The sequence below is a fragment of the Hemibagrus wyckioides genome, linkage group LG27 (assembly GCF_019097595.1).
Source record: "Hemibagrus wyckioides isolate EC202008001 linkage group LG27, SWU_Hwy_1.0, whole genome shotgun sequence".
NCBI classification, from domain to species: Eukaryota; Metazoa; Chordata; class Actinopteri; order Siluriformes; family Bagridae; genus Hemibagrus; species Hemibagrus wyckioides.
In genome coordinates this window covers 17,663,306-17,678,602 of record NC_080736.1, presented here as the reverse complement: position 1 = coordinate 17,678,602, position 15,297 = coordinate 17,663,306, and the positions used below count along the sequence as shown (strand labels likewise).

Below are 15,297 nucleotides of genomic sequence, written 5' to 3'. Positions count from 1 at the left end.
AAAATAACCTAAAAATAAAGAAATAAAAACGCTTCTAAATTTAATATAAGTTACACACACTCTGAAGTGTTGGAGGTTGTTAAGTCTCTCTCTCTATTTATCTATCTATCTATCTATCTATCTATCTATCTATCTATCTATCTATCTATCTATCTATCTATCTATCTATCTATCTATCTATCTATCTATATGTGATGTGTGTGTGTGTGTGACTGTGTTGATGGTGGTGTAATAATGGATGCTGCAAGCCAGATGGGTGGTCACTCAAGGCTTCTTCTTTTTATTGTCTGTGACAAACAGGACCATTGGTTGGTTATAATAACAGCTCACGATGACACACAACAGTCTTAAATAAAATAAAAACAGGTTTAAAGTTTACAAGCAACACACTTTTTTACAACACAATTTTATCTTGACAAATAACATATTTGGCTCAAAAGAGGACTAGGAGCTAACAGACAAAATAGTAACAATTCGTGAGTCCAGCTTTGTGCTCAAAACAATGCAAAACACAGTAAATAAGACAGAGTGCCCATCGAAGCAACTTACCAGCAGCGAGGCTTCACAAAACAGCTGCTGATTACATAGCACCGCCTCCTAATGTAATAAACATTAACAACCAATGGCCAGTTTTCCCAATTAATCTAATCTAATCTAATCTAATCTAATCTAATCTAATCTAATCTAATCTAATCTAATCTAATCTAATCTAATCTAATCTAATCAATATCTGTACAGCCTGATGGCCAATCTTCACTGATTTCCCATTCCACATGTAAGAGCAGAGTGTGAAGGTTGAATTAGCAGAGCAATAGTGGCCTCATTGGAACTTCTCTACTTTGTGTGTGTCGTCTGGCCCACACCCATCTACTGTATGGGCCATCACCTGGCCCACACCTATCTCCTTGGGCCATCTTGATGAAACCCCCACAGACACAGCTGATTGTATTTGAGATGCAGTCACAATGTAAATGTATTTGATTAATGATAAACACAAGGGTAATGTCAGTATACCTCCTTGAAGCACCAACCACATCCAACAGGAAGAAATGCCCAAGCAAAAGGAAGCTGAAAGAGAGGTCTGGGTACTCACCCAGATTATCAAAAAACAAACAAACAAACAAACAAAAAAAACATAAAACCACAGCTGGACAGTTGTGGGTTTGTACATCAATGAGTCTTGGGCATCTATAGACTATGTTTGATATCAAAAGATGAATATGAGAAAATAGATCAGAACTTCAGCTTTCATTTTCTGATATTTACATCTAGATATGTTAAATGCCTTAGAACTGGGTACATGCATTAAAAGGGGAAATACTAAAAGGACAAGAGCAACAGTTTGGGTCTAATGAAAGTGATCACAGCAATGTCCACTGATGGCAACAAGAACACTAACTCTCCGTCTAAACTATATAAGGGCAAAAGGGACAGTTTGGGTGTAATGAAACAGATCATAGCAATGTCCAGTGATGTCCAAAGGGACAATGACTCTCCCTCTAAACTATATTTCTATATCAGTTTATATATATATAGAGACAGAATCACCCAGGAAAAAATGTCTACTTTTTCTTTTCCTGAAGTGTATATACATTTTTTGGCTGACTCTGTATATATAAACTGTGAACATGAAGCCATATTTAAAAAAAATAAAAATAAAGTGGAAAGAGCCTCTAGTGGACATAGTCTAGTACTGCAGGAGTCAGGCCAAAACCATGTCCAGTCAATGGACTGATACATGTAAAAATTTGTTGTGAGCCGTTTGAGCGTCACAAAATCATGAAACTAAGCAGAATCACTCAAAAACCAGTTGTTCTTTCTATGTAAATTTTTTTGAAACATTAGGCCTTTCCAATGTTAAGATATAAGAACATTAATTTTTTTCTATTATGTCCTGACAATAGGAACATCATTAACAATATCACAAATTCCTTCACAGTTTCACATCAGCCATGTCCTGACATTATTCTGACTGATTTTCAACCAAATCAGGTGAAAGGAAGGGAAAACATTAGAGACTTCAAAAACTGACACACTTCCTGCTGCCAGTTGGTGGCGCTATGACCGACACTCACAGTTGTCATATCTGTGTGATCAGCTTTCAATGCTTAACATAATCCTAAGGTTTCATGTAGATCACTTAATGTACACAGAAGTTATTAGCCACTTCCTGTTTCCTTTTATTCGCCATAAGTTTAAGGGCTTCTCACGGCTGAACCGTTTGAGATCAAAAATCCCTCATCAACTTACATTATCAGTGTCGAGATCATATTAGCCTGGGTTTGGTGGCGGTTGTATCAATGTCGAGATCATATTAGCCTGGGTTTGGTGGCGGTTGTATCAATGTCGAGATCATATTAGCCTGGGTTTGGTGGCGGTTGTATCAATGTCGAGATCATATTAGCCTGGGTTTGGTGGCGGTTGTATCAATGTCGAGATCATATTAGCCTGGGTTTGGTGGCGGTTATAATAATGTCGAGATCATATTAGCCTGGGTTTGGTGGCGGTTGTATCAATGTCGAGATCATATTAGCCTGGGTTTGGTGGCGGTTGTATCAATGTCGAGATCATATTAGCCTGGGTTTGGTGGCGGTTGTATCAATGTCGAGATCATATTAGCCTGGGTTTGGTGGCGGTTGTATCAATGTCGAGATCATATTAGCCTGGGTTTGGTGGCGGTTGTATCAATGTCTTGAGATCATATTAGCCTGGGTTTGGTGGCGGTTGTATCGGTCTTGAGATCATATTAGCCTGGGTTTGGTGGCGGTTGTATCAATGTCGAGATCATATTAGCCTGGGTTTGGTGGCAGTTATAATAATGTCGAGATCATATTAGCCTGGGTTTGGTGGCGGTTGTATCAATGTCGAGATCATATTAGCCTGGGTTTGGTGGCAGTTATAATAATGTCGAGATCATATTAGCCTGGGTTTGGTGGCGGTTGTATCAATGTCTTGAGATCATATTAGCCTGGGTTTGGTGGCGGTTGAATCAATGTCTTGAGATCATATTAGCCTGGGTTTGGTGGCGGTTGTATCAATGTCTTGAGATCATATTAGCCTGGGTTTGGTGGCGGTTGTATCAATGTCTTGAGATCATATTAGCCTGGGTTTGGTGGTGGTTGTATCGGTCTTGAGATCATATTATCCTGGGTTTGGTGGCGGTTGTATCAATGTCTTGAGATCATATTAGCCTGGGTTTGGTGGCGGTTGTATCAATGTCTTGAGATCATATTAGCCTGGGTTTGGTGGCGGTTGTATCAATGTCTTGAGATCATATTATCCTGGGTTTGGTGGCGGTTGTATCAATGTCTTGAGATCATATTAGCCTGGGTTTGGTGGCGGTTGTATCAATGTCTTGAGATCATATTAGCCTGGGTTTGGTGGCGGTTGTATCAATGTCTTGAGATCATATTAGCCTGGGTTTGGTGGCGGTTGTATCGGTCTTGAGATCATATTAGCCTGGGTTTGGTGGCGGTTGTATCGGTCTTGAGATCATATTAGCCTGGGTTTGGTGGCGGTTGTATCAATGTCGAGATGATGGGGTTCTGTGTGGTTTTGTCATTTTTTTTTGTGGTTCTGTGGGGTTCTGTGGATTTTGTGGGGATCTGTGTGGTTCTGTGGGTTTTTGTGGGGTTATGTGTGGTTTTGTGATGTTCTGTGTGATTCTGTGGTGTTCTGTGAGATTCTGTGTGGTTCAATATAGTTCTATGTGGATCTGTGGGGTTCTGTGGGTTTTTCTGTGGTTCTGTGGGCTTTTGTGTGGTTCTGTGGGGTTCTTTGTTTTTTGTGTGGTTCTGTTGGGTGTTGTGGGGTTCCATGTGGTTCTGTGGGGATCTGTGGTATTTTGTGTGGTTCTGTGTGGTTTTGTCGGGCCAGTTGGGGTTTTGTGTGCTTCTGTGGGGTTTTGTGTGTTTCTGTGGGCTTCTGTGTGGTTTTGTGGGGTTCTGTGCGGTTCTGTCAGGTTTTTTGGGGTTCTGTGTTGTTCCGTGGGGTTTTGTGTGGTTCTGCCTGGTTCTTTGTGGTTTTGTGTGGTTCTGTGGGTTTTTGTGTGATTCTGTGGGCTTCTTTGTGGTTCTGTGGGGTTCTGCAGGGTTCTGTGGGGTTCTGCGGGGTTTTGTGGGCTTCTTTGTGGTTCTGTTGGGTTTTGTGGGGTTCTGTGGGTTTTTTTTCTGGTTCTGTGTGATTCTGTTGAGTTTTGTGGGGTTATGCCTGGTTCTTTTTGGTTTTGTGTGGTTCTGTGGGTTTGTTTGGTTCTCTGACGTTCTGTGTGATTATTTGGGGTTCTGTGGGGTTCTGTTGGTTTTTCTGTGGTTGTCTGTGGTTATTTGGGGTTTCTATCTATGTTGTTCTGTCGGTTTTTGTTTGGTTCTGTGTGGTTATTTGGGGTTCTTTGTGATTCTCTGTGGTTCTTTGTGGTTATTTGGGGTTCTGTGTGGTTCCTTGGGGTTCTGTAGGGTTTGGGGGGGGGTTTTCTCTGTGGGAGCTGTGGGGTTCTGCCTGGTTCTTTTTGGTTTTCTGACGTTCTGTATGGTTATTTGGGGTTTTGTCTGGTTTTCTGGGGTTCTGTTGGTTTGTCTGTGGTTCTGTGTGGTTCTGTGGGTTTTTCTGTGTGGTTTTGTGGGGTTCTGTGGGGTTTTGTGTGGTTCTGTGGGTTTTTCTGAGGTGTTTTGTGGGGTTCTGTGGAGTTTTGTGTGGTTTTGTGGGTTTTTCTGTGGGGTTTTGTGTGGTTTTGTGGGTTTTTGTGTGGTTCTGTGGGGTCTTGTGGGATTCCATGTGGTTCTCTGGGGTACTCTGGGTTTCTATGGGCTTTTTTGTGGTTCTGTGTCATTCTGTGTGGTTCTGTGGGGTTTTGTGGGTTTCTGCCTCGTTCTTTGTGGTTTTGTGGGTTTTTGTTTGGTTCTGTGTGGTTATTTGAGATTCTTTGTGATTTTCTGTGGTTCTGTGTGGTTTTGTGGTGTTATGTGGGTTTTTGTGTGGTTCTGTGTAGTTGTGTGTGGTTATTTGGGGTCCTTTGTGATTCTCTATGTGGTTCTCTGGGGTTCTGTGTGGATATTTGGGGTTCTTTGTGTTTCTCTATGTGGTTCTGTGTGGAGTTGTGTGGTTCTCTGTGGTTCTGTGTGGAGTTGTGTGGTTCTCTGTGGTTCTGTAGGGTTCTGTGTGGAGTTGTGTGGTTCTCTGTGGTTCTGTGTGGAGTTGTGTGGTTCTCTGTGGTTCTGTAGGGTTCTGTGTGGAGTTGTGTGGTTCTCTGTGGTTCTGTAGGGTTCTGTGTGGAGTTGTGTGGTTCTCTGTGGTTCTGTGTGGAGTTGTGTGGTTCTCTGTGGTTCTGTAGGGTTCTGTGTGGAGTTGTGTGGTTCTCTGTGGTTCTGTAGGGTTCTGTGTGGGTTGTAACATGTATTGTGTGTTGAGTGGCACAGTAAAGAACCCACACTCAGCATTTGCTCTGTGTTACACTCTTTATTCTCTTAATGTTTAATCCTGGAGTCGCATGCACATTGCACATGCAGGGCATTACACACCTTGTCGCCGTGGCGATCAGACCTAATACACTTCTTTTATGATCGGCCGGGGAAACTACGATGTGAATGGCTAATGGAGTCAGTGAGGGAGGGGCTTCGGGCATCACCAGAGGAAGATGAGGTCATGTTCTTTATGTATGTATCTCCTGCTGTATGGTGAGAGTGGGGCATTGTGTGTATGTGTGTTTTGGCATGTTCACTGCACACCTCTCTCTCTCTCTCTCTCTCTCTCTCACTCAAACACACACACACACACACCCGTAAGAGTCCTGATGAGTTTGGCAGCACAAAGAGCCCTTATTCATTAAACACAAAAACCTAAGACACACACACACACACAGACCCAGAGTGCAGGAGCAGTGTAGTTCCTCTTTCTGGAGTACCAGCAGGTGAAGGGGTATGAGGCTTGGTTTGTGTCAGAGACTCTTTCTTTAATCCTGACTGCAGCACTGAATCCTGACTGTTGGGTTTAATCCTGACTGCAGCACTGAATCCTGACTGTTGGGTTTAATCCTGACTGCAGCACTGAATCCTGACTGTTGGGTTTAATCCTGACTGCAGCACTGAATCCTGACTGTTGGGTTTAATCCTGACTGCAGCACTGAATCCTGACTGTTTAATCCTGACTGTTGGGTTTAATCCTGACTGCAGCACTGAATCCTGACTGTTTAATCCTGACTGTTGGGTTTAATCCTGACTGCAGCACTGAATCCTGACTGTTGGGTTTAATCCTGACTGCAGCACTGAATCCTGACTGTTGGGTTTAATCCTGACTGCAGCACTGAATCCTGACTGTTTAATCCTGACTGCAGCACTGAATCCTGACTGTTTAATCCTGACTGCAGCACTGAATCCTGACTGTTGGGTTTAATCCTGACTGCAGCACTGAATCCTGACTGTTGGGTTTAATCCTGACTGCAGCACTGAATCCTGACTGTTTAATCCTGACTGTTGGGTTTAATCCTGACTGCAGCACTGAATCCTGACTGTTGGGTTTAATCCTGACTGCAGCACTGAATCCTGACTGTTGGGTTTAATCCTGACTGCAGCACTGAATCCTGACTGTTTAATCCTGACTGCAGCACTGAATCCTGACTGTTGGGTTTAATCCTGACTGCAGCACTGAATCCTGACTGTTTAATCCTGACTGTTGGGTTTAATCCTGACTGCAGAACTGAATCCTGACTGTTGGGTTTAATCCTGACTGCAGCACTGAATCCTGACTGTTGGGTTTAATTCTGACTGCAGCACTGAATCCTGACTGTTTAATCCTGACTGCAGCACTGAATCCTGACTGTTTAATCCTGACTGCAGCACTGAATCCTGACTGTTTAATCCTGACTGCAGCACTGAATCCTGACTGTTGGGTTTAATCCTGACTGCAGCACTGAATCCTGACTGTTGGGTTTAATCCTGACTGCAGCACTGAATCCTGACTGTTGGGTTTAATCCTGACTGCAGCACTGAATCCTGACTGTTGGGTTTAATCCTGACTGCAGCACTGAATCCTGACTGTTTAATCCTGACTGCAGCACTGAATCCTGACTGTTTAATCCTGACTGCAGCACTGAATCCTGACTGTTTAATCCTGACTGCAGCACTGAATCCTGACTGTTGGGTTTAATCCTGACTGCAGCACTGAATCCTGACTGTTGGGTTTAATCCTGACTGCAGCACTGAATCCTGACTGTTGGGTTTAATCCTGACTGCAGCACTGAATCCTGACTGTTGGGTTTAATCCTGACTGCAGCATTTTAGATGTAAATATTTCAGTATGAAGTTTTTTTAGATTTAATGTAGTAAGAATTTCTGAGTAAACTAAATGATCCCTCAGCCATCTAAAGAAAATAAACTCAAAGAAACTAACACTAGCACTGTACCAGAACTTTCTGGACTGAAGTCTATGCAGTGATAAAAACCCCTCATTAATAATGCAGGCTAATTAAAGCTCCAGGTTTCATTAACTCAAGGAGCAGTAGAGATCTGGATTAGCAGAGAGTGCTGCACAGGTACTTTGGCCAGTTTAACTCCTGAGTGTGCGCACACACACACACACACACACACACACTCTCTCTCACTGAGTAGTGAACAAAAAACACAAACCAAGTATGTGTGTGTGTGTGTGTGTGTGTGTGTTTTATGTAGTGGCAGTGACTATAATGTGGTGTGTATCTACAGCATGCAGTGTTGGTGAAAGTAAACTCCCTCTGAACCATTCTGTGTGTGTGTGTGTGTGTGCATGCATGTAGATTTTCTGGGTGATGACGTGACGCCCTCTGGTGGTTAGTGGCTGTTACGGAGTTGCCATGGAGACATGCTAACACATACTCAACAACTGCCTTCACTCTCTCTCTCACACACACACACACACACACACACACACATACAGTGACACATAGATGAGCCCTGAACTTCAGCTGAAAAATGCTGAAACAGTTAAAACTCCTGCAGTAGAAAAGATCTGAGGGCACAAAGTCCACTACAGTCTGGAGTGCACTTAGTAGTGAGTGAAGAGCCCTGCCCTCCTCCTCCTGTCCCCTTAGAGAAGGATTCACGGGCTGTGTCCCAACTTACTGTTCCCTGCATCTGGGGCCCTGTTGTTTAGCAAAACCGACCATAAACGAACAAACAACAAACAAATAGGCGAAACAAAACCAATAAATGACTCTGCTGTCACCAGTCACATGATCAGTGTTCATTACATAAAGCTTATTCATTATTGTATCTATTATTATTATTATTATTATTATTATTATTATTATTATTATTATTATTGACAGGAAAGAAAAAGAAAAGAGAGAAATGATCTCCTGCTGTTTCTCTGCTCATCCTGAAAGACAGATCAACAGTTTTTAAACATTTTTCTGCAGCACTAATACATGGTACTGAACAGCAAAGAGAAAGCCAGAGGAGAGAATTTCTCCAAAAAAAATAAAATAGATCCATGGCCACTCCGTCACTCACAGTTCAACTGTTTTGTTTTTTTTCATCAATCATGCAGGTTTCCTTCAGGTCCTTTGAGTCCAAAAAGTGGAAATAAAACAAAAGAAGAGTGCGTGCTCCTCAAACATCCACAAAGAAGAAGAATCTCATTAATTAAAGACTGAAGATGAATTAGTCTCTAATCCACTGCTCCGCCCGGTTATTCCCTCTTCACTTGCCTGTGAAGGTTGTGTTGTGGGCGTGGCTTTGATTTAGTGGCTCCTCGCAGTTGGCTCATCGCTCTGTCCTCGTCAGTGCCCCGCCCCTCACCCGGAACCCAAGCTCTAAACTATGAGGTCACTCAGCATGTTGAGTAAACATAGATGATAAAACTCATCAGTAGCAGGCTGCGATGCCATTGGCTAGTTTTGCAGTAGGAGGAGCTCTTGTTTAAAAGAGCACACTGTATTTATTGTTTACTTTTCTTCTATGGTTTTCTTCTTTCTTTGCATTCATAAAACCAGCTTGTTTTCTCATCCTTGTTAGTTTGAGTGGAGACACACTGGAGACAACCATGCTGATTATAGCCCAGGTTACACTCCAGCCCCGCCCTCCCTCTTTTCATCACACAGCCTTCTGGGTAATGTAGTCCAGAAGTCAGAGAGCGATGCACATCAGAGAGAACAGGTAGCAAGGCCTCTCACTTTCCTTTTTGCTGTGTGTGTGTGGCTTGAATTTTAAAAGTCTCTTACACACACAATTACACACGCAAACACACACACACACACATACACACACACATACACACACACACATACATGCACACATATAGACAAACTCCACCATCCATGCATGTTTGTGTGTGTAGTTACACGCCTCCTTTCCATCTCTGATTGTGGTGTGTATGAAGAGCAGGATTTTAGCACCAATCGTCCTCATCCGTCTCACTGTATGGTTCATGGAGATTCTTCCGGGGTGGGCGGGGCTGTGGGGCACGTTGCAAGCCGTGGTGGGCAGGGCATCCACGGTGTGGGGATGGAGAGGAGGAGGAGCGGTAGCCATTGGGCACACGTCGGTGATGAGAGGCAGGACTACGATGGGAAGGACTGTGGTGGGTGGAGCCATGGCGGGGCGTATGGGAGTGTCCTTGCGTCAGACTCTGCTCGTAGTTTGGTGGCTCGTATTCAAAATGACGGTCATAGAACGGTGCACGTCGGGGGGAGTGTCTACGAGAAGGTGGGCCGATGGGTGGAGGCTCACGGCGAGGAGTGGGCAGTGGGAGTGGTTTCCTGGGTGCAGGTGAGTATGTAACATGCGGGCGAGGTGTAGGTGGGGTTGGGGGGAGCTGACGTCGAGTACGGCGTGGTGTACTGGTTCCTGACGTTGAGGGAACTGGACTTACACTCACAGAACTGCTTCCCTGAAAAAACACACGCACCAATAAAGGTAATTAAAAAACAAGGTACACAAATATAATAATGCATGATATGTGTGCAGTGAGTTACTTATAGAGAGAGAGAGAGAGAGAGAGTGTGTGTGTGTGTGTGTGTTTCCTCAAATATTCCAACTTTTGAAGATAATTACAAACCTTTTTAATGACATTTTCTTGTGTATAAAGAGTCTGTGGGTGGTAGTGTCTTCTATTTGTGCTCAGATGTCACATAAGGTGATAGAAAAGAAGGAGAAAACAGTGTGTGTGTGTGTGTGTGTGTGTGTGTGTACACTGTACCTGTCTGCGTGCTCTGCTGTCTCTGCCTTCGCTGGGTGAACGTGACCAGTGTGTGTCGTGTCGGTTGTGAGGATGATGATGGTATTCTCGCTCTCTCTCATACCGCTCTTTCTCCGCTGAGCTGTGATGATGATGATGGTGATGATGATGATGGTGGTGATGATGTCGCCGGTCTTTGGCTCTTCCTCGTTCTCGCTCCCGTTCTTTAGGAGGAAGTTCACCTGACTGTGTAGTGGTGCTGAGATCAGTACCCAGACCTGACAGAAAGAAGAAGGAAGGTCGTCTCTCTTAAAGAACAAAGGCTTGTTTGTGTGTGTGTGTGGGGGGGGGTGTTTGTGTGTGTGTGAGAGAGAGAGAGATTGAGAGAGAGAGAGAGAGAGAGAGAGAGAGAGAGATACATACATACATACATACATACATACATACATACACACATACAGACAGAGAAAGCAGGCTCTTCCTGTACTGTAGCCCGGGAGAGGTAGAGACAGAGCTCCACTTCCTGTCTACACTAGGAAGAAATCTGAAAACAATTCTTTCTCAAATTTGATAAGCTGATTATTTGCTTGGGGAAAAACAGAGGCTGCATTTCCCAAGCAGCTCGATACATCCATCCCTGCCACAACAAGAGGGAGGAGTCGACCAATCAGTGATGTGCTCATGAACACACACACACACACACACACACACACACACACACACACCACTCATACCTATAGATTATAGGCTTGTTTTGCTGTGTATTTATTTATTTTCCCTTGTCTATCTTATCATTTTTTTCTTATTCCTTGCCCTTAAAAATGCTTTGACAATACATGTACAAATTGTCATGCAAATAAAGCTAATTTGAATTGAACTGAGAGAGAGAGAGAGAGAGAGAGACCTGTATCAGCATCTGTGAAGCGACCCAGTGATCTCTCTGAGGTGCGGTGATTTCGTTCCCTCTCTCTTTCTCTCTCTTTCCTCCTTCTCCCGTGTCTAGGTCCCTCCTCAGACTCCACCCTCTCCAGAGAGTAATCATCCAATCTCAAGGCTCGACCTGAACGCCCGTGAACCAGTGACGTTGTAGAACGCCTCAATGGACTCACATCAGAAATGGTCTGCAGAAGGACAGATTGAGAGAGAGAGAGAGAGAGAGAGAGAGAGAGAGAGAGAGAGAGAGAGAGAGAGAGAGAGAGGCAGACAGACAGACAGAGACGAGGTAGACAGAGAGACAGGAAAGTGAGGTTCAAGTGTTTCTGTGAATTTCAAAGTATTTGAAAGTTTGTGTGTTTACAAATGGTACATACTCCCTCACTTACTCCCTCCCTCTCTCCCTCCCTCTCTCCCTCCCTCTCTCCCTCACTTACTCCCTCCCTCTCTCCCTCCCTCTCTCCCTCACTTACTCCCTCCCTCTCTCCCTCCCTCTCTCCCTCCCTCTCTCCCTCACTCTCTCCCTCTCTCTCCTCCCTCCCTCTCTCCCTCCCTCTCTCCCTCTCTCCCCTCCCTCTCTCCCTCCCTCCTCTCTCTCCCTCCCTCTCTCCCTCACTCTCCCTCCCTCTCTCCCTCCTCTCTCCCTCCTCCTCCTCTCTCCTCTCTCTCCTCTCTCCTCTCCTCTCTCTCCCTCCCTCTCCTCTCCCTCTCTCCCCTCACTTACTCCCTCCCTCTCTCCCCTCTCTCCCTCTCCCTCTCTCTCCTCACTTACTCCCCTCCCTCTCTCTCTCTCTCCCTCCCTCTCTCCCTCACTTACTCCCTCCCTCTCTCCCTCCCTCTCCCTCCTTCACTCTCTCCCTCCCTCTCCTCCCTCTCCCTCTCTCCTCCCTCTCCCCTCACTCTCTACTCCCCTCCCCTCTCTCCCTCTCTCCCTCACTTACTCCCTCCCTCTCCCTCCCCTCTCTCCTCCTCTCTCTCCCCTCACTTACTCCTCTCCCCTCTCTCCCTCCCTCTCTCTCTCACTCACTTCCTCTCCCCTCTCTCCCTCCCTCTCTCCCCTCCCTCTCTCCCTCCCTTACTCCCTCCCTCTCTCCCTCCCTCCCTCCCTCACTTACTCCCTCCCTCTCTCCCTCCCTCTCTCCCTCACTTACTCCCTCCCTCTCTCCCTCCCTCTCTCCCTCCCTCTCTCCCTCACTTACTCCCTCCCTCTCTCCCTCCCTCTCTCCCTCACTTACTCCCTCCCTCTCTCCCTCCCTCTCTCCCTCACTTACTCCCTCCCTCTCTCCCTCACTCTCTCCCTCACTCTCTCACTCACTCTCTCACTCACTCTCTCACTCACTCTCTCACTCACTCTCTCCCTCACTCTCTCCCTCCCCTCTCTCTCCCCTCACTCTCTCCCCTCACTTACTCCTCACTCTCTCACTCACTCTCTCCCTCACTCTCTCTCTCACTCTCTCTCTCACTCTCTCTCACTCTCTCCCTCACTCTCTCTCTCACTCTCTCCCTCACTCACTCTCTCCCTCACTCTCTCTCATTCATTCACTCCCTCCCTCACTCCCTCACTTACTCCCTCTCTCACTCACTTACTCCCTCACTCTCTCCCTCACTCACTCTCTCTCTCACTCACACTCTCTCTCACTCTCTCCCTCACACTCTCTCTCGCTCACTCTCTCCTCACTCTCTCTCTCTCACTCTCTCTCTCACTCTCTCTCACTCTCTCTCACTCTCTCCCTCCCTCTCTCCCTCACTCTCTCCCTCCCTCTCTCCCTCACTCTCTCCCTCACTCTCTCCCTCACTCTCTCACTCACTCTCTCCCTCACTCTCTCTCTCACTCTCTCTCTCACTCTCTCTCACTCTCTCCCTCACTCTCTCCCTCACTCTCTCTCTCACTCTCTCCCTCACTCTCTCCCTCACTCTCTCTCTCACTCTCTCCCTGAGAGAGAGAGAGAGAGAGAGAGACCTGTATCAGCATCTGTGAAGCGACCCAGTGATCTCTCTGAGGTGCGGCTCCCTCTCTCCCTCACTCTCTTACTCCTCTCACTCTCTCCCTCACTCCCTCTCACTCACTCTCTCCCCCTCTCTCACTCTCTCTCTCACTTACTCCCTCACTCTCTCCCTCACTCTCTCCCTCACTCTCTCACTCACTCTCTCACTCACTCTCTCACTCACTCTCTCACTCACTCTCTCCCTCACTCTCTCTCTCACTCTCTCTCCCTCTCTCCCTCACTCTCTCCCTCACTCTCTCCCTCACTCTCTCACTCACTCTCTCCCTCACTCTCTCACTCACTCTCTCCCTCACTCTCTCTCTCACTCTCTCCCTCACTCTCTCCCTCACTCTCTCCCTCACTCACTCTCTCACTCACTCTCTCTCCCCCTCACTCTCTCTCATTCACTCCCTCCCTCACTCCCTCACTTACTCCCTCTCTCACTCACTTACTCCCTCACTCTCTCCCTCACTCACTCTCTCTCTCACTCACACTCTCTCTCACTCTCTCCCTCACACTCTCTCTCCCTCACTCTCTCCCTCACACTCTCTCTCCCTCACTCTCTCACTCACACTCTCTCTCCCTCACACTCTCTCTCACTCACACTCTCTCTCACTCTCTCCCTCACTCTCTCCCTCCCTCTCTCCCTCCCTCTCTCCCTCACTCTCACTCACTCTCTCCTCCCTCACTCACACTCTCCTCACTCACTCTCTCCTCACTCCCTCACTCACTCTCTCCTCACTCACTCACTCACTCTCTCCTCACTCACTCACTCACACTCCCTCACTCTCACTCACTCTCTCCTCCCTCACTCACACTCTCCTCACTCACTCTCTCTCTCACTCTCTCACTCTCACTCTCACTCTCTCTCACTCTCTCACTCTCTCACCTCCCTCTCTCCCCTCACTCTCTCTCTCTCACTCACTCTCTCTCACTCTCTCACTCACTCTCCTCACTCTCACTCACTCACTCACCTCACTCTCTCACACCCTCACTCTCTCTCTCTCACTCACTCTCTCCTCACTCTCTCTCTCCACTCTCTCCTCTCACTCACTCTCCCTCACTCACTCACTCACTCACTCCCCCCACTCTCACACTCCCTCACTCCCTCTCTCTCACTCTCTCACTCACTCACTCTCACTCACTCACTCTCTCACCTCCCCTCCCTCCCCCTCACTCTCTCTCACTCACTCTCTCCTCACTCTCCCTCACTCTCACTCCCTCACCTCACTCTCCTCACTCACTCTCTCACTCTCACCCTCACTCTCCTCTCACTTCACCTCCCTCACTCCCCTCACTTACTCCTCTCTCTCTCACTTACTCCCTCACTCTCACTCACCCTCACTCACTCTCTCTCTCACTCACACTCACTCTCTCACTCTCTCTCTCACCCTCACTCACTCACTCTCCCCTCATCTCACCTCACCCCACTCTCCTCACTCACTCACTCTCTCTCCTCACTCACTCTCTCTCCTCACTCACTCACTCTCTCTCCTCACTCACTCACTCTCTCTCCTCACTCACTCTCTCTCCTCACTCACTCTCTCTCCTCACTCACTCTCTCTCCTCACTCACTCACTCTCTCTCCTCACTCACTCACTCTCTCCTCTCTCCTCACTCACTCACTCTCTCTCCTCACTCACTCACTCTCTCCTCTCTCCTCACTCACTCTCTCCCCACCTCTTCACTCACCACTCACTCACTCCCTCACTTACTCCCTCTCTCACTCACTTACTCCCTCACTCCCTCATTCACTCCCTCACTCACTCCCTCCCTCCCTCCCTCACTCACTCCCTCACTCTCTCACTCACTCCCTCACTCCCTCACTCTCTCCTTCACTCTCTCTCACTCACTCCCTCACTTACTCCCTCTCTCACTCACTTACTCCCTCTCTCACTCACTCCCTCACTCACACCCTCACTCCCTCACTCACTCCCTCACTCACTCACTCACTCCCTCCCTCCCTCACTCACACCCTCACTCCCTCACTCCCTCCCTCACTCACTCCCTCACTCAATCCCTCACTCCCTCACTCACTTACTCCCTTCCTCACTCACCCTCACTCCCTCCTCACTTACTCACTCACTCACTCCCTCACTCACCCTCCCTCCCTCACTCACCAATCCCTCACTCACTCTTACTCCCCTCACTCACTCCCTCACTCTCTCACCCTCACCTCACTTACTCCCCCTCACTCACCCTCACTCACTCCCCTTCACTCTCTCACTCCACT

The 15,297-nt window shown here is 47.0% G+C and overlaps 1 protein-coding gene across 10 annotated transcripts in view; it reads right to left on the bottom strand.

Moving 5' to 3' along the window:
- Positions 1-5,434: 5,434 nt before the first annotated feature.
- The window catches only part of cacna1ab (calcium channel, voltage-dependent, P/Q type, alpha 1A subunit, b), a 101,425-nt gene continuing 91,562 nt past the window's right edge, over positions 5,435-15,297 (bottom strand). For 9 of the 10 annotated variants that reach the window (XM_058381932.1, XM_058381939.1, XM_058381933.1 and 6 more), the window contains 3 exons: positions 11,051-11,267; positions 10,168-10,424; positions 5,435-9,858 (listed from right to left, as the gene is read on the bottom strand). In XM_058381932.1, the coding sequence (XP_058237915.1) occupies positions 9,358-9,858; positions 10,168-10,424; positions 11,051-11,267 (975 nt within the window). In that variant the 3' untranslated portion in view covers positions 5,435-9,357. The remainder of the gene's footprint in view (positions 9,859-10,167; positions 10,425-11,050; positions 11,268-15,297) is intronic. The other variant, XM_058381940.1, reaches the window with a different exon arrangement.